Genomic DNA, 27,566 nt, shown 5'->3' on the forward strand with positions numbered 1-27,566 from the left:
TTATATAAACATCAAATGTACCAAGAGACTAGATCTTAGCTATTCCCACCACAAGAAAGAAATGGTAATTATGTGACACAATAAAGCTGTCTAAGGCTACAATGGCTATCATATTGTAATATAAATGTATTAAATCAACATGTTGTATACCTTAAACTTACACAGTGTTACATACCAAATATATTCCAAAAACAAACAGAAAGCAGACTAAAGGAGAAAAGATACACATACAATTAATAAGCCCAAGATATGAGTTAAATTTAGAACTCTGAACTCAACAAACAAGATATGGATATACAAACACCCACACAAATATTGTCTTTTTCTTTTAAGGAAATGTGGACTATGTACAAAAGCTAAAGTGAAATTATATACATCAACATGGAGATCTTGAGGCATAACAGTAAATTAAAACAACGACAACCACCACCGCCACCACCAAGTTGCAGAATATGTACACCATAAAGGCACTTAAAGAAGCAGGTAAGGGGGATAACAGAAAATAAAAGAAACACTGTTATCCGTAATTTTCTCTTAAATATTAAAAAAAAACACAAGAAGTGGGCCAGCCCGGTGGTGCATCGGTTAAGTTTGCACATTCCCCTTCAGTGGCCTGGGGTTTGGGGCTTTGCCGGTGCGGATCCCAGGTGCAGACCTACACACCACTTGTCAAGCCATGCTGTGGTAGGCGTCCCACATATAAAGTAGAGGAAGAAGGGCACAGATGTTAGCTCAGGGCCAATCTTCCTCAAAAACAAACAAAAACACATGAAGTAAAAATATGTCAAGATATTATCATGTAGGGTGGTATGTACATAGACGTTTGTTACATCATTTTATACCTTACAGAACTTAAAAAAGAAATCTATGGGAGGAGGCAGATAAATTTGGTAAATTTTTCTGTACAAGAGAAACTGAAGTACTTCACACAATAAATTCAATAATGCAGAAGAGCCCCAGAAAACTGGCAGTGGGAGTAAAAGGAAGTCCAACTATTACAAAGGTATGCTAAGTATGAAGGTTGCTGAAACCTAGGAATTGAACGGGGAATAGCACCTATCCGTCTGTCTTCCAGATTTAGAATTGAGAAAGGGATTCAACCACCACACCAGTTGCAGAGACAAGGACCAAGGGGCAGTGTACTGAGCAGAAAATTATCTCTTCCCCAGACCCCAGCCCGCAAATTCATATCCACCCAGAACAAAGAATGTGATCTTATTTGCAAAGTGCCTTTGCAGATGTACTTAGTTGAACATGAAGTACTGGATTAGGGTGGGCCTTAAATCCAACAACTGGTGTCCTTACAAGAAGATAATGTGAAAACACAGAGAGACAGACACAAAGGGAAGATGATCATGTGAAAACAGAGGCAGAGACAGGAGTAATGCTACCACAAGCTGATGAATGCTAAGGACTAGAAGCAGGAAATGGTAAGAAAGGATGCTTCCTCGGAGCCTTCAGAGGCAGCAAGGGACAACATCTTGATTTCAAAGATGACATAAAAAAGGAAATACAAAATCTGGAAAGAAAAAAGAAAAGAAAATCTTAACCCATAATAGCAGAATTAAAACCTACATAAGAGGAACTATAGGTCAGAAGCAATGATAGAGAAAATTAAAATAGGATGTGGGCAACAAACTTGTCTTTTTCTCCTGCACTATAGGAGAACCAAACAGATGAAAACAATGAGAGAAAAGTTAACAGTCAACATCTGAATACTTACTATGTGCAACCAAACTGTGCCAATCACTCTCATATCTAATTAATGATCACAATAATGTTGTGGAGCAGGTAGCAAGAGGTTGATAAAAAGGATAGAAAATAACATATATATAATTGGCATACTTAAAGAGAGGCAGTACAAACTTAAGGGATCAAAACCCAAAAGTATTACAGACGAAAACTTGACAGAGCAATATAAAAACTCTGTAGTATTATCCACTGTAGTTATGCAATGATGGAGATGTTCCATATTTGGGGGACTGAATATGGTAGCCAGTAGTCATATGCAACTGTTGAACACTAGAAATGCGGCTGGTACAAATGAGGTACTGAATTCTACCTCAGTTTTAAATAGCTATGTGAATAGTGGCTACCGTAGTGGACAGTACAGAGTAGAATTGGTTACCAACATAAAGAAATGAAAATAAGATTGGCAACAGTCTAGTTCTATGCCAACACAAAGCAGAACAAACAACCGTCTCCCTCCCCGACCAAAGGACAGTGAAAGAGTTTCAAGTGACAAAGGTTATGATCTAAGAACTTGAAATGTGGTCAAATTGTTGCTCTAATCACTGAAAAACTACAAATCCAAATTAGGAACTCAATAAATGCACATATAAAGGTATAAAAAGGACTCTCAGCAAACAATGGAACGTTACAATCAAAATAAGCCTTTAAATCTAGTTTGCAAACTGAATATAAAATTAAAAACTATTCTCTACTTAATAAACTCCCTATTAAAATCAAAGACTTTTAGGAGATTTAAAAAAAAAAAAACCTAAATCTGCTTTTATGATGTTTCAAAAAACATAGAAAACAAAATGCTAGAAGTAAATGGATGATAAAAATGTATACACTATAACATTAACATCAAGAAAAGTAGAATAGAATGTAAGGCAAAAACAACTACTGGAGACAGGAGCCATAAGTCACTAAGAGGCTATAATTATATAAAACTATATATATATATAATTATATATAGCTTATATATATATGTTTATATATAAAACTAAATATATATAATATAATAAAAAACTATATATAATTACATAAAAAGAGGATATAATTATATAAAAAATAAAAATACTAGACATTAATGAAAGTTTTTTAAAAACATCATAATAGACTACAAATACAAGCAGAAACCACAGAAACATTATTTTGACCAAAATGCTATAAGAATTAGTAACTAATAACAAAAGGCTGAAAAAGAAAAACTGAACATTTAGAATTTGGAAATAATTCCTCACTCTTGGAAAAAGAACTCAACAACTCAAAGGAAACTTACAAATAGCAAAAAAGAACACTTCACACATCAAAGGCTGTGGAATGCCATCCAAAACTGCACTTGGAAGAAAATTCAAAACGTTAAATGCTTTTATTATTACGTAAGAAGGAACAGACAATAAATTAACTAAGCATTTGAATAAAGGCGGGGGGGGGGGGGGGGGGGACCCAAGACCAGAGGAGGAAGGAAATAGCAAAGAACTAATCTTTGAAATGATCAATAGAACAGAAAAACTACTGACAAGATTAATCAAGATGAAAAATATAATTAAGACTAAGAAATGGACATAACCACAGATACAGGGATTTAAAAATAAGAATTTTTTTTGGTGAGGAAGATTATCACTGAGCTAACACTGGTGCCAATCTTCCTGTTTTGTATGTGGGACGCTGCCACAGCATGGCTTGATGAGCAGTGTGTAGGTCTGCGCCAGGGATCCCAGGATCCAAACCCATGAACCCCAGGCCACTGAAGCAAAGCATGTAAACTTAACCACTACATCACCAGGCTGGCTCCAAAGAATGCTTTCTATAAAATATTTGCTGGTCTCAGATCGTTTTACCTTAGATTCCCGCAAACTTTAAAGAAATTGGTACTTCCTCAAAAATATTTTCCAGAGCAAAGCAAGTGACAAATAGTGTCCTAATTCATTTTAAGAAGTTATCCTACATCAAAATTAATAGTGAAATTTTTTCCCCCTAAAGATACGCACCTGAGCTAACAACTGTTGCCAATCTTCTTTTTTTTCCCCACTCTTTTCTCCCCACATCCCCCCAGTACATAGCTTTATATTTTAGTTGTGGGTCCTTCTAGTTGTGGCATGTGGGACGTTGCCTCAACGTGACCTATCGAGCAGTGCTATGTCCACGCCCAGGATCCGAACCCTGGGCCGTCAAAGCAGAGAGCGCGACCTCAACCACTTGGCCACAGGGCCGGTCCCAAGAGTGAACTTCTAAAAGTACTACCATTAAAACCAGGAATGAGATGCCTCCTGTGACCAACTATTTAACACTGTTTTAAAAATGCATCTAGACAAGGCAAAGAAATAAGTGTATAAAGAGGTGTCAAACTGTTTGCCCATGACAGACAGCCTACCTAGAAAATAAAAATAATCAACCAAAGCACTGTTCAAGAGTTCAGAAAAGTGTTCAATTACAAATAATTATCTAAAAATCAACAGCACTCATAAAATAACACGAACAGAGAAGATCTCATCCACAAACAAAAACATCAAGAACGTACGAAACATAAGAACTGAATGAAAAGATAAAATACTTGGATACATGGAGAAATTCTATGTTCCCTTAATACTGTAATTAATTCTCTCTGAAGGAATTCCACTATCGAAGTAATGCTCTATTCATCATTTTCTGTTAATCACAGAATATTAGTTCAAAGCATTAAAAGAATTCTTTCGGCTTGAGGACGGTTTATAAATAAAATATTGGAGCTTCTATTTCTATTTATTTTATCTCAGTGTTTCAAAATTTATTTTGTATGTTTTATAATGCATATATAAATCACTTTCATACAAGTTTAGAGGTTAGTGCTCTTAAGCACTCTGTGATTTCTGAGTACTCTTAGAAGCTTTAATTCCTAAGGAACTACAATTTTCCACATGGCACTCCTGCAGCTTCCCAAAAGTTTGACTGTATTGAAAACTTGGGCCTCCAAAGTCTATCACAAGAACCCCCTGTCAATTAAGAATGTACCCCATTTGATATCAAATAATTCACTGTTAACACTGACTCATAATCCAATCACAATAGCAAACCTCACTGAGCAAGGAGCTGTGGGAGAGACAGTGAGCAGCCAAGACAGACAGAATGGCCTTTGTCTCCAATTTGGCAGAACTCTAGCATTTCTGCTATAACCAGCAAATGGTTTATTTCCCAAACTCAATTTATTTCTTTGTCTTATTTTCCATGTAGCTTACTCCTGCATGTCAAGATGATAATGTTTTAGAAACTGGCATTGGAACCAACGGGTCTTTAGTACACTTAATGCATCCTAAAAATTTGTGTGTACCTTCAAAAGTACATTAGTTTTTAGGCATGGAGCAGAAGAAGCAGTCAATAGCAACAAGGAATGTTTGCCATTTTACATACAAAAAAGAAAAAAAATCTAGGTGGCCACTCTATACTTCACAAATTCTTTATAACACCTCTAGATATCATAACACAGTGGCTAGCAAACTGCCAAAACAAAGGAAGGACACTACTTCCCCATGAGCTTGTTTGGGTTTTTTTTTGTTTAACCAAAAAAGGGCATGACCAAAAACTTTCTTATACATGACAGTAATATACTTTTTTGCTTTCCCAACATCAACTCTTCAGCCTCTCAGAAAATACTTTAGATTTGTATGACTTAATAAAAAACTAAGAGACCCAAATGTCAATAAGAGAAACCTGCCAAATATCTTATTCCTCTCTTTCCCAGTATTTTGGTAATTTAGACAATTTGAGGAATAGATGAGAGAGAAATGGTACACAGCCTGATAATCTTCACTTAAAATACTTTAAAAAAAGATTGTAGCAAAGTTATACGGTCCAGTTACGTACTATAACAAACCAAGCACTGAAAATACACTGCCCAAAATATTAATGGTTCCAACAACTGTCTCCTCTCGCCACTCCTTTGTCATCACTTTTCTCATCAGCAAATATATCGTAATAGCTCTATCTTAAGAAAGGTTCCCCCTTCAATCAAAACAGGCTATTTTTCCCCTCTCCTTTATAGAAACATTCTTTGAAAGTGTTACCTGTAATGGTTCCCTCAATTTCTTTCCTCCCATTCTCTCCTGAACCTATTCAAATCAGAATTTCATTCTTCTCCCTCTAACAAAACTACTCACAAAGGTCTCCAACAACCTTGGCTCTCCAAATCCAATGGTCAATTCTCAATCTTCATCGAACCTGACCTATCTGCAGCATCTAGCACAGATGATCACTCCTTTCTCTCTGAAACAGTTTCTTCACTTGCCTTCCACAAACCACTCTAGTTTTCCTTCTACTTCACTAGTCACTCCTTCCCAGTCTCTCCCTTGTTTTTCATATCTCCAAGCCTTAGAATGCCAAGGCTTAATTCACATACCTCTTCTCCACCTGAGCTCCCAAGCACTCCCCACTCCCTTCCTCTAGTGTATTTTTTCTTTCCAGCACTTAACACTCTAGTACATCATAAACTTCATTTATTATTTTATTTTCTATCTCTACCCACTAGAATATTTCATAACAGTAAAGAGTTTTGTCTGTTTTTGTTTAGTGTTGTATTCCCAATGCATAGAACAGATCTAGCTCATTGTAGGAGCTCAATAAATATTTGCTGAATGAGTAAATAAACAAACAAAAACAAAAGTGGTAACTTGCACTTTGGACTAGTAATTAGTAGCCAGAGACCCCAATAAACAAGTTACATACATTTCATTTAACCCTCAAACAACCTTAGGAGATCTCTGAGGTTTCGGGGGTTGGAGGGTTGGGAGTGGTGTTAACATGCTCCAGATCACAAAACTACTAAGTGGCAGTACCATGATTCAAACCCAAGTTTATCATCTTCAAAGTTAATGCTCTTAACCACTGCATGGTATTAATTTTACTGAAGTATCGTTCATTACTTTTGGAATAAATCCAACTCTATTTGAAGAGGCAGCAATCAAAAGTTTTCTGCAGTTGTGAATTCATCTCCATTTTCTCTGTGAAGGCAAATATTTGTTTAATAACATGAATTTAAAATTTTAACGGAGATTCTTATTGAAAAGGAAGCATTCCACATTGGCATTTTTAGTGACAACAGTACCAATGAGAAGGCACATCACTCTCCTTCCAAGTGTTGATGGTAGCAATTAAACTTCCTCTCTCCCATTTCTATTAGAGCTCAAGTCCATGGTTTCTAGACCTGGCTGAAGAGTCACCTAGGAGCTTTTTGTTTTCTGAAAACAGGATTCCTAGGCCTAACTCCAGAGCAAGTGAATCAGAATCTCTAGGAAACAAGGCTCAGGAACCTAGTATTTTTTAAAGCTCCTCAAGAAACCTTGGTGTTTAGCCAAGTTTGGAAAAACACTAGTTAAACAAACCAAAGTTGGCAAGAGACTAACACCTCTATCTGAGCATCTGGCTCACTGTTTAACAATGACCAAGTCTCACTGGTACTGACCTTCTTGGAAAGAGGAACAATGCTGTTGGGTCGAACAAGCCTCCGTTTCTTACAGCTCAGTACAGGACGTGTTCGGGCTGCCACACAGGTGCCATCGGTTGATGAAGAAACTAGATTCAGTCGTTGCTTTTTATGTAATTGCTCCTCAGCATCAGAGCTGTCACCTGGAATGTGGTCTGCCAAGACAGGCTGAAGACTACACAAGGGAAAGAAAGAACATTCACTTCTCAGAAGACACAAGGAAACAAAGCCTCTAATACTGGTTCAACTTTTTCTACCTGCAAATGTTCACAGACACAAACAAGGATTCTAGAGCAGAAGCAGGTCATCTCTTTGATGCTGATGCCTGCTAATCTAAGTGTGTATGCAGTGTCTGTGCTTATTTGTAAGGCTCTTGGTAGACATTAACTCCTTCGAGTCTGAAAAGTGCAAAAGTCAATAAGTGAAGAACTCAAGATCTAGCGATTAAGTTCTCTTCTACAACAGAAATGTTAATAAAGTCTAGAAAACTGCAACTGGTAAGCAAATGATGAATTTTGTAAACGTTAATGAGCTGCCTGAGAATCAGTTCTCCCGTAAAACTCAACTTTTAGGGATGTGTACACATTGTTCGCTTGTAGAGGGAGTCCTTGAACTTCCATAAACACAGATTTACAAACATAGCCTTTAGGGATCTGATCTGTTCTAGAGTAGAGGATTTTACGTAAACACTTCTAAGGAATTCTACCAAGACTAGGACCAATCGCAGTGGTTCACAATACCTGCAGGACCTTTTATTTTCTTCCAAGCTGAGTTGATTTCAGGCCACAGTAAGTAAAAGGGAAATACATTAGTATTCTAATTAAAATATACTTGCTACAGTAGGAGGCATGCAAAATATTATTAAGAAATAAGGCTTCTGCTTCTTTAACCCAGGGTTAGTCCCGGCTAGGGAAAACTAAGAGCCCCAAACTTCTATCTTTTATAAGCCTACTGAGAGTAAGAAGTAGAAGAGATAAAACCTACGTGTTAATAACTCCATTGACAGGTCTCAATGCGCCGCATGATTTGGTAGACAATGACTCTGAAGTATGACCAGAGACACCATGGTTTTCCAGTGGCTGAGAAACAGACTCGATCTGAATTGGAGAAGAAAAATAAAAACACCTATCAACATTTAACCAACAGCAACCAGACTGAAAAGCAGTACCATCCATTTCACTTAAATGAAACACCTAAAATTTCTGATAACCAACTTGAAAAACAGAATCATATGACTGTGGAAAAAAAATAAGAGAATTAGCTTTTGCACTGGGGAGAAGTGGGGTAAAGAACTAAAATATTTAACAAAGTAACAAGTGCCTACTGACAGGGAAATGACCTAATGATTCCACAGAACAGGAGCTTAGCAAAACAACTACATAGTAACAAGAATCTCCAACCACCTCAAGGATACATAAGTTCAGCATCAAGACAACTAGGAAATTTAAATATAGTTAGTATCTGCTTAACTTCACAGTGTATGCTGGAGGCTTGTTTCAAGAAAACCCTATTTTGTTAAAATATATCCATGTATTCCTGTAATAAAAGAAAAACAATTAATGAAACCTCAATGAATAACTAATCACATGGAGTCTCTGAGGTATTTAAAAAAAGCCATAGATGCAGTTATCCCTCAGCTCTGAGAACTGCTGGAATACCACAGAAAAGCTGGGGTCTTTGTCTCCTTACACTCAGACTGACTTTGGGGTGTTCTCAAGTTCTCCTTCCTGTCACCGCTATCAGTGCATATCAAAGCCAATATTTCCAGGCTGAAATTATATTTATCAGTGTTGCTGAACTTCTTTTTGATCTTTACACCCTCAAGGAGCAAACACCAAAGGTTCTGCAGACCCGAGAATAGTCGCAGACGAGTATCAACAAAGAACAATAAAATTAGGAAGCTAATCAAAAAGTTTAATACAAATTATCCAAAAAGCTAGATCAAAGTACATAGACAAGACACATAAGTAAACTACAATGAGTGAAGATTAGGGAAATATTCTGCCTTTCTAAGATACCCTGGTAGATCTACTAAGGTATCACAAATATCCTGAAAAATTATATTCATCAATGCTGCCAAAATTACAGTAAATTTGGCACACATACTCACTGCCTTAAAGAGTACACTGATTTCCTCTTGGAAAGTCATGTGGTATTAAACAACAAGAGTCATAAACATGTTTTTATCCTTTGACAAAGTATTTTATTCAATCCTAAAAATCTATTTTAAGGAAATAACAGGGCCGGCCTGGATGCTCAGTGGTTAAGTTCGCACGTTCTGCTTCCGTGGCCCAGGTTTCGCCGGTTTGGATCCCAGGTGTGGACATGGCACAGCTTGGCAAACCATGCTGTGGTAGGCGTCCCACATATACAGTAGAGGAAGATGGGCACGGATGTTAGCTCAGGGCCAGTCTTTCTCGGCAAAAAGAGGAGGACTGGCAGCAGATATTAGCTCAGAGCTAATCTTCCTCAAAAAAAATAAAAAGAAATAACTAACAGATCCCCCAAAATCTTATACACAAAGGTGGTCACTGCAAGAGCATCACTCAGTAACCTAAATGCTCAACATCTGAGGTACAGTTAAACTGCGGCACATCAAATCAGAATATTAAAAATAAAGGATACTTGTTCCTTTGGGCCAGAAGAACATTTTAAAGATAAAAAATAATATGGTCTTTGATTATAAATGATTTTGGAAAAGAGTTAAATTCAAAGTATTTTAAATTGTGACTAAAAATGCATACATAAAACAAAATAGTGTTATAGAGGTAGAACTATTTTGAAATTTTTTTAATTTAGATAACATTTTTACATTAAAAAAATAAACTCAAATATCCTCCTGAATGCTAGTGAGGATTTACTATTAAGAGGGAACCTCAAAAAGCCCAAACAAACATTATGGTATGACAACAAACTGGAAAATCAGAAGGATTTAAGATTCAGGTTGGCATTAACTAGCAGATAAGTGACTTCAGGCATGTTACAGCTTTCCTAGATTTCAGAAGTTCTGGGTTAGATGAAGAAGTTTCCTTTCAACATGAAAATGCTGTGACTATGAACTTTTTGGTAGTATATTCATCTTAAGAACTTCCGTCAATTTCGCATTCACTTAAAATAACAGCTTTTATAGCATTAAATTATGGCAGAGATTTGATTTATATATCTACATGCTCTATAAGGTGCCATGTTTAAGTAATAGGTTGACTGCTCTCCATTTGATTAAGGTTTATTTTGTAAGGATTATGGGAAAATTAACTGCAAGGATATCTGCTAAGACAAAATGTTGCCCTTCTTTAACAAAATCTCATTTCCAAACCATTCATCTTGTTTATAAAAAAGAGAGTCCAAAGAAGAAAAAGCACAACTCACCAGTAATCTCACCACCTACAGCTAACAGTCTATCTTGTTTTTCATGCCTACAGAGAGATATATATATATATATATATATTTTTAAATGCTATTAATCTTCAATGAGAATTTTATTTTCTTAGAGGAAACTGAACTTTCCTGGGGGTAATTCAGCCCCCAAATTGAAACTGAAGTCAATAGGCAAAACATTATTTGACACAGAAATGTCTGTCAAGGATATGTAAGCAGACAACAAGCAAGAGCATGATGGTCAGAGAGGGACTGTGCCTGAATTCCAGTCCCAACTATACAAGGAGGCATTGAATATTCAGGAGGGATCTGCCTAGAGACCTTGGTACATCCTGTAATCACAATGAAATCCAAAAGCAGGGCATTAGGACACGTAGGTTCATCAGTCATTCTTAAACGCAAAGAGCTTAAAATATTAACCCCAATCCTTCAATAGTGTTCAATCTGAAAAAGAAAAACACAACTCACAAACACACGTGATTTTACTTAGAATGCCTTAAATGCATTCACACCGCCTTAAGACAAAGTGAATACTCCCTACCCTGCAGTCCAAAAAAACAAAAAAGGCTGCAAAGACAGAGGGCAGAGAAACATTAACAAACACTCTGCAAACGTTAAATCCACACACTAACTTGAGCTTGATCATTACTACTGTAGTGGTTTACATCATAAGTATTTTCAGGAAACTAAAGCATGACTCAGATATCTATCATCCAATGGAAAACGGATGAAAAAATTTAAGGCTCTCTCATCCAGAAAGTAGGAGTTATTATAGAGCTTCTCTTGAATTTTACTTGCTGCTCAGATACACTTCGAGGGTACATGCGATCTGTAGCCAGAAAGAAAAAAGCAGAAATGCTGAAGTGGTAGACCAAGTGCTTCTATAATCCCTCTTTTTCCAAAACCGAGCCCCAGGAATTACCCTTTGGGGCACTCTTAAGAGTTAAAGGTAGCAAGAAGGGCTCCTGAAGTGATTTTTCCCTTACTAAAAGGACCAGTGCATGGAATAAAATGATTAATACAGTAATGACATTCAAATTTGTTATTCATGTAATGTAGGCACCTGTCTGATTCATTACCCTACCCTCTTGGCCAGACCAATTAAGTGACAAGGAGCCCTTACAGAAAAGCTAGATTAAATTAAGAGGTCTCACGGGGTAGATTCTTCTGGGGTCTAAGAACCCATGTCCACTGGATTTATTTTATGAAAAAAAGCAGAGAAAGTAAACGGGTAAAAACCAAACGGCACACACTTAACACCACATAATAAAATTAAACTCTACCTGCAAGATGTGTGTGTATTTTTGCTTTAGTCATTCAATTAAGGCCATGTCATAACTGCTTGAAATACCACTTTCTTAAATGAACATTTGTTTGTCTAGAAAATTTAACAGTTCAGTTTGGGTTAGTTATTGCCTTTCTGACAAACGTGAAAATGGGGGGCTGGCCCAGTGGCACAGCAGTTAAGTTCGCACATTCCGCTTCTCGGCGGCCCAGGGTTCACTGGTTTGGATCCCGGGTGAGGACATGGCACCACTTGGCAAAAGCCAGGCTGTGGCATCCAACGTATAAAGTAGAGGAAGATGGGCACGGATGTTAGCTCAGGGCCAGTCTTCCTCAGCAAAAAGAGGAGGATTGGCAGCAGTTAGCTCAGGGCTAATCTTCCTCAAAAAGAAAAAAACAAAAACAAAAACACGAAAATGGAAAGAAAAAGCTAGCTAAGTGTAAGGAATTCAATTTTTATTCCTTGGTAAAAATAAATTAGTTTTTCACTTTATATGAATTACTTCATGTTTCAATCTATCTCAATGATACTCAGAATGGTCTTGCTTAAAATCACCAAAATACTGCCCATAAGTAGTACGACAGTCATTTCCATAAACTAGCACCACGACTAGGAAACTGTGCTAAATTGGGAGCAGAACGTTCTGCAAATTCCACTTCCACCAAGTTACTTACCTAGGCTTCAATTTCTGCATATGTAAAATGGGATGACGTCCCTTATTTTCCTGTGTTTCTATGTTGAGGTTAAAAGAAAATCTATACAATTATTTGAAAATAATTTTGAGTTATTTATTCCCAAAAATTTCAACCAGCATAATGCTGTTACAAATCCAAAGGTGACTAAACGTAACATTTATGTTTACCAATCCCATCAGAAATATCCATCTAGACTCTAAAGAGATACAGTCATTGCAAACATAGTCTTATAAATTCCTACTGCTCAACTTACCCACAGCTCAATTTATTTTAAAAGCCCTAAGTGGTATCTTTTTAATACTATGGATCAAATATTTAATAGCCAGTATCTATCCCTCTACTCTCTATCTCAAAACCCTTGTTGAACCAATGCTCCACTCACTGTCCCTGGTAACCACAAGGGACAATGACTTGAAGGAAAAGAAAGTTGTTTCTGCTTAACCAATGGTGGGAAGATTATACTTTGGATTGTTTAAAAAGAAAAAGCAGTAGCTTACACTTTAGCTTGCCTTTCTTCTGAGAAAGCATCAGTCCTTCACTTAGTTGTTCACTTGTTAGCCCATTACTTCCAAAAATAAGGAAACGGTAAAAGAGCAAGGCTTATTTTACAAATAGAAACAAACATAAATAATGAATTTGTCAAAAGCCTCAGAAGCAATGCTTTTGCTAAAACGAAAAAAGAACCCCTCTTCACTTTCCAATCTAGTCTTCTAAAAAATGATTACCCACTAATTACCTTTCCTAAAAGAAAGAAGGGAATAGGAAAAAATACACATATATTTGCTCATTTATGCAAAAGAAGTAAACGATGACCAAAAAACTAATGAAACTGACTAGCGATAGGAGGTGGGAACCAGATGGAAAGAAGGGGAAAATGGGCACAGGGTAGTAGGGATGACAGCCTTTTATAGAGCTTTAACTCTTACAACTGTAGTAACGTTTCACATATTCAAAAAATAAATAACAAAGATCAACTGTTCTCTGTGCGTGTGTGTGTGCTGGGGGGAGTAAGAAGTGGAATACTTGGGGTTGGCCCCATGGCTGAGTGGTTAAGTTTGCCCACTCCACTGCAGCAGCCCAGGGTTTCTCTGGTTCAGATCCTGGGCGCGGACATAGCACCACTGGTCAGGCCACGTTGAGGCGGGGTCCCACATGCCACAACCAGAAGGACCCACAACTAAAATATACAACTATATACTGGAGGAGTTGGGGGAGAAAAAGCAGAAAGAAAAAAAAAAAGAAGTGGAATACTGTAGTAACAAAAGAACCTAAATGTATTACAAAACAATTACATACTCACACTGTAAGGCATGAGGAAGAAAAGAATTAACCTAAGTGTAACTTTAGAAAACAGTATTTTGACCGTATTTTATAGGGATAACATATTCTACCCAATATTGTACTCTGGTTAGTAAATATACTTCTCATAGGGGTATGAGTTGGCAATTACGAAACTACTTTATGTGGTACTAGGATTGAACAAGTAAAGTATCAATAAGAAAGGAGAAATGCTCTGGTGTTAAGACTGGTATTAGTATGAACTCACGGTTTTTAATATATACACAGATGGGTAAAGAAATACTGATAATTGTATGCATGTGTTAGCATACATATATATGTTTCCAAGTCTACCTGTTGAGAAGTCCTGGAAACAATGACACCAAGTAGCAATGAGCACAATTAGTAGCCTGATGGCTTCTAAATCCTGTTCTCCAATAAAAAGAACCAGGGCTGGGGCAGGTGAAGTATGAGTCTGGAACATCTTGTCATGTCAGAAAGCGAATGCTCAAAAAATGAGGGGGGCATGTTAAAAGGACACAGGAGCCAAATTTGAAGGAGGTTCCAATGCTGAAAGTTGAGAAAACTGAAGCAACAGAATGAATAATAATAGTAATAAATTATAATCCATAAAATATCTATGAATCCATTCTGATATAAACAACTGAATGACTGACTAAATAAATAAATAAATGGAGGGAGGGAGGAAGACAGCTCTTCCTAACAGAATTCCAATTAACAAATGTAGAAAACAAAATCACCATTTGGTAAACACTACAGTAATAATTGTTGCAGGCAAAACCCACCAGTGGATGATGAAAGTGTGAATTAAAGTAAAATGAGCAACAGAACACTGTCATTCACTACAAAGGGAAAAACGCTAACTTTACAGTGGAGGAACCTGGTAGGCACCACCTCAACCAAGTGAAAACAGCTACCACCACCACCATCATGTACGCCCAATATCGTGGACTAAGAAGGGCACAGTATCACTTCTGTGGTATTACTGCAAAAATGCATAACTTCTAATAATGAGAAAACATCAGGTGACTCCAATTTGAGGAATTTTATGCAAAATAACTGACAGTACTCTTGTATCAAGGTCATGAAAGACAAAGACTGAGGAACTCCCACAGATTGGAGGAGACTTAAAAAGATAAGACAACTAAAATACAACTTGGGATCTTGGACCCAAAAAAGGGACATTAGTGAGAAAATGAGTGAAATTTGAGTTAAATCTGTATAGTACTGTAATCAATGTTAATTTCTGGTTTTGATCATTGTACAATGGTTATGCAAGCTGTTAATACTAGAGGAAGCTGGGTGAGGCCTCTGTGTACTACTTTTGCAACTTTTCTGTAAGTTTAAAATAATTTTCTTAAAAAGAAAAAAGAAAAATTTACCCAGCATTAATAAATAAAGTAAATTTCATTCATGTACAAATCTGGTAACAGTCTGCAACTTCCTGTCACCTACAGGATAAAGTATAAGCTCATTAAGATAAAGACAAAATCCACTATGAATTGGCTCAATCGCCCAATACCCCATCATGGAAAAGTATTTGTAGTTCCCCTATAAGCCAAGCTCTCTCAAATTATACACGCAGTACCCTCCCCTGCTGGAACTCACTCCCTACAACATCCTTCAGCAAGTCCACAGGACTCGGCATAAGTAAATCCTTCCCTATGAAGCTACCTTTCCCGACCTCCCTTAGAAAAACCAAGAATTCTTCCCCACTCTATTCCCCTGCTTATATGACCAATGGAAGAACATGAAGCCCTCAAAAGAAGATATCTGGTTCTGCTTATAGGTGTTTCCTAGGCACAGTATGGTCTGGGACGACAAAGAGCTTTTACCAAATGTTTATTACAGGCTGAACACTGCCATGAGCACATTACACTTCTTCAATAGTTAATTATCAATAACACTAAAGAGGTAGGAACAGAGCCCACTCTTCCTCAAGACCCTTAAAGGGCAGATGGCTGTGGAAATTCATAGACTTTTAAAAGTCACACCTTGCACATAGGTAAGTGCCTCAAAAATCAAGCACAATGTCAAAGTCAGACAACATACAAAAGAGTGAACTGTAATGCAAACCATTAACTTTGAGTGACTGTGATGTTCCACGGTACACTCATCAATTCTAACAAATGTACCAATTTGGTGGGGGATGTTGACACTGGGGCACTATGCATGTGTGGGGCAGGAGATGTATGACAAATCTCTGTATCTTCTGCTTAATTTTGTTGTCAACCTTAAACTGCTCTAAAAAATGTCTTAATTAAAAAAAATCAAATACATTAATATTCCTGCTTCAAAATTACGGATAATTAAAAATAAAAACAGCCTTATAAGTATTACTTCAGGTCAAATTTTGCCACCAAATGAGTTTGATGCAGAACTTAGGGGGGGAAAAAAACTTTTGGTTCTGAGAGATCTTTAGATTTTAGAAATGCAGATAACGCACTAAAAACTTGTATTCTTATTCCTATTTACACAAGAAGGTATGTATGACAAGTGTGGGGAAAAAGGTCAGTCAGGTCAAGGAGATTGGTAGTGTTGTTTGGATCTTTTACATCTTCACTGATTTTTTTGTTTAGTCCTTATATCAATTACTGAATGAGAAATGTTAAAATTTCCAAACACGATTATGGATTTCTCTGTCCCTTTAGCTGCACTTATTTTGTGTTTCGTGTATCTGAAGCATTCACCTTTATGACTGTTACGTCTTCTTGATGAACTGATCCCTTTATCATTGTAAAATGTCATTTCTGATAATTCTTGTCCTAAAAACTATTTTGCCAATATTAATATACCCGCAATAGCTTTCTTATGCTTACTGTTCATAAAGTATATCTTTTCCTGTCCTTTTATTCCCCATAGATCTGAGTTTCCAATAGGTATTATTTGCCTTCAGCCTAAAGAAATTTCTTTAACATTTCTTTCAGTGCAGATATTCTGCCAACAAATTCTCTCAGCTTTCTTTCCTTTACCTAAAAATGACTTCATTTCATCTTTATTTTTAAAGATTTTCTTGTTGCTGTGTATAGATTGAGTGACAGGTCCCTCCTTCCATCAATTTTAAATATCTCATTCCATTTTTAAATATCTCATTCCATTGTTTTCTGCCCTCCACTTTCTGATAAGTTGTTATCAATCATTATCAATGTTCTCTTATATGAAATTTATCTTTTTTTCCTCTAGCTACTTGTAAGATTTTTCTTCACCTTTGGATTTTCACCACTTTATATTTCTCATGCTTACTACTCTCTGAGTTTCTTGAATCTGTAAATTGATCTTTTTCATTCAAATATCCAGCCATTATTTTCTCAGTTTTTTTTCTGTACCATTCTTCCCCCACCCCTTTAGAATTCTAAGTACACATATTTACTGTTTCCCAGTACCATGTTCAGTCTTTCTGTTCAGAATGGATAATTTCTACTGATTTGCCGTCATGTTCATTGTCCCTTTTTTCTGTAGTTTTCAATCTGCTCTTAAGTACGACCAGTAAATTTTTTATTTGGATACTGTACTTTTCAATTTTATAATTTCTGTTCTACAAGTCCCATTTGTTTCTTTTTTAGTTTTCACCTCTCTGCTGAGACTCCCTCATGTTTACTTGCTTTTACTTTAAATCTTCAAACATTTTTATTAGTTGCTTTTAAGTCTTTATTTCCTAATTCCAACTGCTGCGTCACTTCAGGATTAGTTCTATTGGTTATCTTTTCTCATAACTAAGGATCACATTTTCCTGTTTACTGATATGTCTCATAAACTTTTATTGTATACAGACATTCTGTATGATATGTTGTAGAGACTCTAAATTCAGTTAATTTTCCCCGAAGCACGTTGATTTTTGCTCTAGCAGGCAAATTTCTGATTGGTTAGACACCAAATGAACCTTGATTTTGTGGAGCTGGTTTTTACGCTTTCATAGAGATATACTAACGCTATTTTGGATTTCTCTTTAATTTTATGGTGAATCCCTCAGTCTTGAGGAAGTCTTTAACTCCTACCTCCCTTCTTTGGTTTCAAGGTAAAGCCCAAGGTGCTTACTAAACCTTGCTGGGATTAAAACCCATCAAGGAGACTGCAGCTCTCTATTTCAGTTCTAGAAACCCTGTACCACATGGACTAAGGAGGCCCTCATCTCCGAGGACACTTTTTGTCAGAAATTTTGTTGACTTTCTTTGGTAATTTTAAAATGCATTCTTCATCTACCTAGCAATATGCATAGGTTCCACGTTAGCTCTTTTCTACTCATTAGTCCTCTTTCCTCCAATTAAGAAAGTGTAATTAATCAGAGGAAGGGGACTACTATTTATTCAAGAGAGGAAAGGGGGTGGAGGAAGAGGTAAAGAACATGTTTCAGAACACTGGAGAACAACTCTCAGTAGTTTTTTACATTCCTTCTTTCTAAGGACACATCCTCTTTGTTCAGAAAGCCTTTTATTTCATATCAGAATTTATCAGTACACAGCTGATTTATCAGTACACAAACAGTACCTTAGTTTCTCTCTTCCAACTACTCTCACCTTTCACAAACTACCTTCGAGTTAGAAATCAAATTGAAGGAGTTAAAAAACAAAAAATTTTAAAAATGTATTTTCTAGGAGTTTCTCCTTAGATCTTCCCTTCTTCTCTCCTATACTCTATGGTATAAAAACAGAACTCACCTCTCCATCTTAGGGAATATTCCTTGCTGTCTCCATGGCTCCAAAAAGGCTCACCCATTATCCAGTGTCCCATGTTTTTGGTTACATGTTGGGCCCCTTTAGAATAACTTAGTTTCAGCAATATCTGTACCATGCTTATAACCAAAGCAGATATATATTGGTTCTGTTAAGAAACAGTCATTCACCTTGAAATACGGCAAAAAGATGATTGTGTGTCCTTTCAGTGTAACACTATCTACTATCTAACAAGCCCACCTAAGGATCATATGACTTTCCATAAATTATTTAACTTTGTTTTACCTAATATCTATAATTGATTAGGGCCCAGATGCCTTAAGTCGGACATTTACTTTTAGAATACTAACGAGTTAAAATTAATTTGTGTCTAGTTGAAAACATAACTCCAAAGGTTAAGGCTTTATTCTTTTCTGCAGGATATTAATAAATTTTGTATGAAACTGAGTAATCTTATTCCAGCACTCTTCCTTTCAATGATCATATATACAAATCAGTATCTGGCATCAAGATACTGTTGCTAGTTCTGCCACCATCATGATTCCCACCTTAATCAGTAGTCACTATATATCTATTTGAGAATTACGTCTAACTTCTTGAAACTGTATTTGACAGTTTAGAAAATTTTCTTTGTTTTTTGTTGTTGTTGTTAATCCCAGTGAGTTTCAGAAATGAAAATATAAAAATGAACACAATACAAGAAAAAACACCTCTCACATACTTATTTTTAAAGCACAAGTCTTCACATTTTTTTTCTGAGTAACCAAAAAGGGCAATAAATACTTCCATGTTGGAAAAAGAAACTAATAAACAAAAATGGAGAATACAGTGGTTAAATGTGTATATGAAAATTGACAATGGCACCTGTTAAGTGTGACCTAAGATTTTTTTAAAGTAAAACTGAGAAGACAAGGTATAAATCACTTTTCAAAAAAAGAAGCTGGACAATAAAAAAGCAAAATTAAATAGTGCCCTCCTACAATGAAAAATTCCCCTGGCAACAGACATTATTAGGGACAGCTTTGTAAATATTTGGCATTTTAAAAATGGTGAAGGACCTTTAAGTTACTTAATGGCTTTTAAACAATACATGCTTTGCAGCCTACTCCACCAATACAATAAAACAGTGGAAATGTAGTGCCTTTCTGTTTACTTCAGAAAGTGAGACACTTTCTGAAGATTTTGCAGAAAGCATGTATAATCCACAAGAAAGGGAGTGGTTAACCTATCCTTGAAGACATAGTGACAGTGTATACTTACTCAATTGTTCTCATATTCATTATTTATTTTACTGAATCCAAAAAGCATTCTACAGTACACTGTAGAAACGACTATGGTCAACACAATGAGGAAAATGGTCTCAACTTTCAAGAATCTTACAATCTAGTATAGGCCATACACTTGCAAGTAAATGGCGGGTAGGGAAAGCGACAAGTTACTACGGGGCATGCATCTATACACATAAGTGAATGAGTATTAACATTAACAATGAGAATCAATACCACAATGAGAGTCTGTTATGTCCTATCCTTCACAAGCGCTGAAGTGAGAGAAAATGTGACTATAGGAGATTACCCCCCAATTTTTGGAATCCCTAAATACTGTTCATAAATATGTAAATATCTATAGAAAACTTACTCCCAATCGCATTTGCTGCCTCAAGTCTCATGTTTCCTGTACCTATCATACCATCAGCACCAGCTGACCTTCCAACTTACCCATGTTTTCTCTTCACGTATAACAATTTTTATCCTGGCTAGGGCAATCCTAAAACAGTTTCACAAATCATGTACAAAAAAATCTGTAGATAACATATAATTAACTCATATTATGGAACTGAATAGTGGCACAATTTGTCATTCTGTTCTTTAATTTATTTAAAACTAATTCCCAGTTAAGAACCATCAATCTCTTAACGTCTTCTGCATTTATCCCTAGTATCAGCAGCTGGCTTTCTGTAAGATCTCTCATTAAGAAAGTTAGTTTCCACCATATCATATGAGTCCCTGCTAACAATGATAATAATAAAGGATAACAAGCTTTATTGATTTGCAGATACAAGGAGACTAGCTGGTTTAATGCACAACTTAAAGAACCAGCACTGCTCACTAGCCTCTCAAACTACTGTCATGAGACTTTGGTATTTCCAACAAATGACTTAAATCAAGAAATGTTAATATTCATAAAAGCCAGTGATCTTCGGGGGAAACTAAAAGAGTGAAAGAAAGAAACAAAAAAGTGTTCTTGAAAGTCAGAAGGAAAAGAAATTAATTTCGGTGTTGAGAGAAATAGGGAAAGGGAATGAATCATGGAAGAGGGAGATTTGAGCTAGGCTCTAAGGATACAGAAGATTACAGAAAATGACAGTTTTTTCCTTATTATATAATTAAAGGGGGTAACTCATAGCATTTTCAACATCTTTGTGAATTAAACCTCTAGTCCAACTTTTTCATTTTATAGTGGCCCAAAAAGGTTACCTTTCTTGTCAAAGGTGTCAGAGCCGCAGGGTCTCCTGATTCCCAGTAATACTCCATAAAGCCCATACATGATCTGGCTGCAGTTGTCTTGAGAATTAGGAGCTGCTTTTAAATTCTGAGTTCAGCTACACAAGCTGAAGGAGGGGCCCTGTGCTGCCCTAGTGGGGAATTCAGATCTTGAAATGCCAGAAGTGGTAAAGGCAATACAGTCCCCTTCCTTCAGCCAACGCAAGGATCCTTGTCAGAGAGGATAAGCTGTATGTGGACGCTACACCCTGAGTTCTCACTCATTTCCCCTTTTGTGTCTTTTATACTTACCAATTTATCATTCCCATGATCTGTCTTCACCTCAGAACTAAGTGGAAGAAATAAGTCTGTTGTATGCTCTGGGGGAGGTGCTTCCCCAAGAACTATCAACCCCTGCAGAAGAGAGAGAAACAGCATAAGTGAGCGGTATTATGAGTTATACATTTAATTTAGGAGTTAATATCAAAAGAGTTAAGGCAGGGGACTGATTTACCAGAGGCCTTTTCCCTCATCATGTGGTTCTGAAACAAAATACACCACACTAGCAGCTTTGCTTTCCCAAAAATTATTTCAACAAAAAGCCTAGCAGTAGCCATGAGTAAGGCCTAAGACTCAGACCCAAGCTTCCTCTTTCTTGCACTTGAGTGCTCTGACCTACATAGATTGTTACCACTAAGCATCTTTTATTCACATCTTCCAGATCTGAAATCGTTATAAAAGTATGGTATTTTAGACTATACTACCAACTAGACTATACTGTATTAACAGCAGCAATGCAGTTTTTCTAGTTAACTTGATCACAAATGTGGCTTAAGGATTACCAAACTGCAAGTGTTACAAGTGTAAATGATGAGCTAAACCAACTGTATCTGAACCACCAAAAGTACCAGCTGAAAGGTAGAACAGTCCCTACAATAGACAGAAACCAAGAACTTAAACAACAAACCAAAACAAAACCAAAAGAACTGTTGCAAAGGCATGTGTTTCTCATAAGCGTAAATATTACTCTAGATTTGGTTCCTGCTTGACAATTTCAAATTCAGATCTCACATTCATCACAGGAAATAAAAAGTGTAAAAAGAAATTTAAAATGATCCCACAAATCCTCTCCACAGTCAGCATGGGCCCAGCTTGGTAAAGGCAGAAGTTAGTTTACTATGAACAACCAACCACACAAACGAGTCCCTCTATGAACGCAAGGAGAGGTGACTACATCAGGTTATGACACTGTGCAACAGAAAGACTGGGATGCAAGTGACCAGGGCTTTATGTCTTTGGTCTAGAAAATAAAGAGATCCGACTGATAAGAAGCTCTTAACAGAATTTTTTATTAGAATCATCTGTGGAATCTTATCAAACTACCTGCCCAGGTCCAACATCAAATCTACTCGGAATCTCTGGAGGAGGGACTGGGTATCCTATGTTTTTAAAAAGTTCCCCTGGTAAGTCCTAATGCAAGCTCTAAAGTGAAAAATACTAGACTTGATCAGTCTTGACTCAGCAACAGAATTTCCCTGGGAACATCCTAAAATATAGATTCCAGGGCCTAGAGATTTTGACTGTATCAATTTGAGCTCCTCAGGCCATTATGACATAGGTTGAGCCAATGAACCAGATGACCCATCCCTGGGTCTTTTCTAACTCAAAATTCTCTTTGAAACAGGGGATGCAAAGAGACAAAAAGGTGGGGGACATTAAGGAAGGACAATGAAATTTTACCTCAGTACACAAGATTAACTAATTAATTAAAATATAGTCACAAGTTGCTAAACAACAGAGATACGCTCTGAAAATTGCATCATTAGGGGATTTTGTCGTTATTCAAACATCATAGAGTGTACTTACACAAACCTACAGGGTATAGCCTACTATACACCTAGGCTATATGCCAAACTTATGAGACCACTGTCATACATGTAGTTTGTTGTTAAGTGGAGCATGATAGTACATCTTTTTCTCCTGAAAGCAACAGACACAACACTTACCCATTCTGGAATAAGAATACAAAAATTCAGGGGAGACTCCTCAGAAAAAAGGGGAAAGGTCATTAAGAAAGCAAGAAACATTTGCCTTAGTCTACAAGATAAAATATCCCTGGCTAAAAGAACTACTGCTGCAAAACATTTTCTTGCCTCAACCACAAGCACAAAACAGATCTCACAAACTTTGCCATTTCAAAGTAAAAACTATTTGTAAACAGCGGCTATTTTGCACACTAGTCCCTTCTCAAAATACTGCATTCTATATCTTCCCTGCTTAAGAGCCCAAACCACCTCCCCATTTCCTTTATAAATCTAGCCCAAACTCACCTTGGCATTCGAAGTCCCCCAGTCCCTGTCCCTAACTTATCTATTTCCAACTACTTTCTCCAAGTATTGTTACACCTACCTCATTACCTCCTAGAAAATATTTGAAAGTATACGAAGTTGTTGTTTCTGTTGAGACGTGGGGGCTACTACAAAGGAGCAGGTAAATGAGTGCAACTAAATGTTAAGAGCTTGTCAAATGCAAGTCCCACCTCCTTCCAAGAAAATGTCCCTGGTTAACTGAGCCCCTACTTGCTCTATCCACATTGCCAGATTTCCTAAAGCATCGTGATTGTGCTAATATTCTGTGTATTTAAATCTCATTTCCAGGGCAGAACCTTAGGCCAAATTATTTATCATTGTCTCAATTTGTTATTTAAATGTGAACCAATGGTAAGCTCCTTGAAGACTCAGATAAAATACAAATATATCTGAATCCTCCCCGATATTCCCAGAGTCATACACCAAAAAAGGAAATGCATAACAATTATTTTTTGAGTTTTATGTTAAAAAATGTTTTCCTTGAGCAGGAAAATATTAAGTTTATATTAATTACAGCCAGAAGCCTAAATAAATCCAACTATTAGGTATAAAGTTATCCCCTCAATTTTTCCAGGTGAGAAGGTAAGTTTTCCAAAAGGAAAATTTTTTCCTTAAACTACTAAGTAATTTCTAAAATACACCTCTCTGAGAAACTAGACACCCTCCTGAGAAAGCTTCATAAGACCTGATAGGAACCATTTATTCCTCATCATTTTATAGATCCAGAGAGATACAGATCAAAAGTTGTGTCAATAGGCCAAGCCACAGCAGAACTAGGGCTAAAGCCTGGGTCTAACTACCCTTCTGTTTTTTCTATCATTCGTTCAAATCAAACCATCATTTATCCATTCATCAACATTTTTTTGGTGCTGGGGATAGAGGAAAGGAGGAGAGACATATCCTTTTCTCAACCCCCCAACTCACCTATCCCTACCCAAACCCACCCCAAAAAGTGCTTACATTCTAATATTGAGGCAAAAACAGACAGCAAACAGTATGAGTAAGTAAATTTTATGTAGTGCATTTTTTGTTGTCAGTTTCGTCAAGGCAACACTGACTACTAGTGACCCTACGTACAGCAGAGTGGAACCCTGCCCAGTCTAGCGCACCATCCTTTCACTTTCTGTATTAATTAAAATACAGTCACACATTGCTTAACGACAGGGACACATTTTGAAAAGTGCATCATTAGGTGATTCTGTCATTATTCAAACATCATAGAGTGTACTTACACAAACCAAGATGGTATAGCCTATAGGCACTGTATCAGACGATGCTCTACTACTATTCATAGGGCTTTCATGGCCAATTTTGTCAGAAGTGGATGGCCAGGTCGTTCTTCCTAGCCTGACTTAGTTTTGAAGCTCTGCTGAAACCTGTCCATGGGTGACCCTGCTGGTATTTGAAATAGCGGTGGTATAGCTTTCAGCATCACAGCAACACGCAGCCACCACAGTATGACAACTGACAGATGGGGGACGTGGTTCCCTGACCAGGAAACAAACCTAGGCAGCAGCAGTGAGAGCGCAGAATCTTAACCACTAGACCCCAGGGCTGGCTATGTAGTACATTAGAAGGTGTGAAATGATAAAGTGAAAAAATAACGGGCAGTGAGAGGATTAAGAAGTGGGAGTAGGCACTGTTTCCCATTAGGCAGTCAGTGTAAACTGTACTGAGGAAGTGATATCTGAGCAAATATTTGAAACAACATGGGAACAAACTTTGGGAATATGTGAGGAAAGAGCTAATGCAAAAGTTGCTAGGTTGGAGCCAGCTTCATGATTTTAACAAGTGCAAGGAATTTGGCATGGCTGGAGTAAAATGAACAAGTGGAATTTATGGTAGGAGCTGATGCCAGAAGAGGTAAGGGGAGGTACGTAATCTTGCAGGGCCTTGTAACTCATTTTAAGTATTTAGGCTTTTATTTTCAGATGGGAAGTCATTGGAGAGTTTCAAGCAGAAGGGGAAAATGATCTTATTTATGGTTGAAAAGGATCAATCTAGCTATTGTGTTGACATGAAGACTACTGGGTGGTAAAAGGAGAAGCAGAGAGAACAGTTGGTTGGATCAAAGTAGCTGCATTCTGGATATATATATACATTTGAAAACAACCAATTAGCTATGCAAATATGCTTCTTGGGATGTGAGGGAAGGGAGCCAGAGACCAAGCCAAGGTTTCTGGCCTATGAGACAGCAAGCACGGAGCTCCCATTAATCTGTTCAAAAGTCTTTTCAATGCATATTAATTTTAATCAAATCTGTTTTTGCAAATATGTGCTAAAGTGTTATGCTGACGCAGCTAACGTTCATCTATGCATTGTTTCCCCACCAAAAATTAAGTTCACTACAGTGTATAATACCAACCAATAGATCATTTATACTGTATCTCATATCAAAAAGGATGAAAGCAACTAAAAGGAGGATCAGCAAATAAAAAGCATCAAAATAGCTAAAGTTCATTCACTCAGGTGACATTTATTGAGTGTCTATCATGTGCTATGAAACCCTAACAATAAGAAAATAAATACAGGCATATCTCATTTTATTACACTTCACTTTATTGTGCTTCGCAGATATTGCATTTCTTTTCTAACAAGACCCTCCACCAGCAAAAAGATTACAACTTCCTGAAGGTTCAGAATATAGTTTGCATTTTTCAGCAATAAAGCATTTTTAAATTAAGGTATGTACATTGTTTTTTTAGACATAATGCTACTGTACACTTAACAGACTACAGTCTAGAGCAGAAATAACTTTTATATGCACTGGGAAACCAAAAAATTCATGTGACTTGCTTTTACCGCAATATCCGCTTTATTGTGGCAGTATGGAACCAAACCTGCAATATCTTTGAGGTATGCCTGCAAAATACATTCCACTCATACGGAGCTTATCTTCATCTACCTTGGACAGATAGGTACACAAAATAGTATAATGACAGTGCTGTCACAGAAGTTCAGAGAAAATTACCGTGAGAGCAGAAAACAGGTAGAGCCTAAGTGAAGAGGCTGATGGAAGTGAGACTTCACAGAAATCTACACGGTTACTTAAAATTCCCTAAAATGTACTCAATAAAGTTAATAGTCATGAAAGGAAAGATTATTATTAGCAAACAAAACTTCCTAAAGTTCCACTCCACATCTGTCATGTCAAACCCAAGCTAGGTTTCCCTAGCATTCTGGATTTACACTGACGGGTCACTGCTGCATGGCTGTGGCATCAGCCTTGTTGGGGACATAACCTCAGGGCTGTTGCACTGAAAAATAGACAGCAAGTGGCAGAGGCCAAGATAAAAAGGCCGGGTGACTCTCCCCATCCTTCACCACCACTCCTGAGTCAGAATCAGGATCATACCCAGGCTGCCCAAGCCTAGAGAACTCCTACATAAAGACCAAAAGAATTGGGATGGGTCACAGTTGCATGCAGTCATAATATATCTTTGTAAATTATTCCTCTGTGGAAACACAAAGCTGTCCTACATAAGTCAAAAGAAGGAAGAAAAAAACAGTAAGAACCAAAACTAAAAAAGGAAGAGATAGTAGAAGGAACTGTGCTAAGTAAGCCTGATTACAATACAGGGCAAGCAAAAAGAAAAGAAAAAAACTAAGTTGTATATTTGAGTTAATTGCTTCCCCTTTACCAATTTCAGATAATATATGGTCAAAGCACAAGATAAAGAAAACATCACCTCTTAATTTGTAATACAGAATTATGATGCAATTTCACATACTCACTTCCCTATTTCATTCTGAGTAGATCAACCTTCCCTACCCATAAATTAGTAACCTCACTGTAGACTAGTTCCACAGGAACCATCCTGGGCTACTGAGACAAGACACAGCTGTCCACAACGCCTTATGACTCTATGAAGATGGGAACTTCAACTGCTTTATATCAATTTTGAAGACAAAGTTATTTTAGGGTTCTCCTATTCCCATTCATCTCCTTTTCCATCCAGAATCTATGTTAATGTATCTTTGGGTGAAAATTCCATTGCTCATTTGTTATACGGGGTTACATAATGTCCCTCCAATATTTCTATCATGCAGAACTTATGAATGTGACCTTATTTGAAAACAGAAGCTTTGCAGATGTAATTAAGTTAAGATGAGGCCTTTAGTGTGGGTTCTAAATTCCAGTATGACCTGTGTGCTTATAAGAAGGAAATCTGGACATAGACACAATGATAGAGAAGATGGC

General features: G+C 37.0%; 1 protein-coding gene across 4 annotated transcripts in view; it reads right to left on the reverse strand.

Moving 5' to 3' along the window:
• Positions 1-27,566, reverse strand: part of KANSL1 (KAT8 regulatory NSL complex subunit 1) — a 172,826-nt gene that overhangs the window by 28,393 nt on the left and 116,867 nt on the right. For all 4 annotated transcript variants that reach the window (XM_046675107.1, XM_046675108.1, XM_046675106.1 and 1 more), the window contains 3 exons: positions 21,309-21,410; positions 8,171-8,283; positions 7,166-7,361 (listed from right to left, as the gene is read on the reverse strand). In XM_046675107.1, the coding sequence (XP_046531063.1) occupies positions 7,166-7,361; positions 8,171-8,283; positions 21,309-21,410 (411 nt within the window). The remainder of the gene's footprint in view (positions 1-7,165; positions 7,362-8,170; positions 8,284-21,308; positions 21,411-27,566) is intronic.

Source organism: Equus quagga, chromosome 11 (genome assembly GCF_021613505.1).
Source record: "Equus quagga isolate Etosha38 chromosome 11, UCLA_HA_Equagga_1.0, whole genome shotgun sequence".
Lineage (NCBI taxonomy): Eukaryota > Metazoa > Chordata > Mammalia > Perissodactyla > Equidae > Equus > Equus quagga.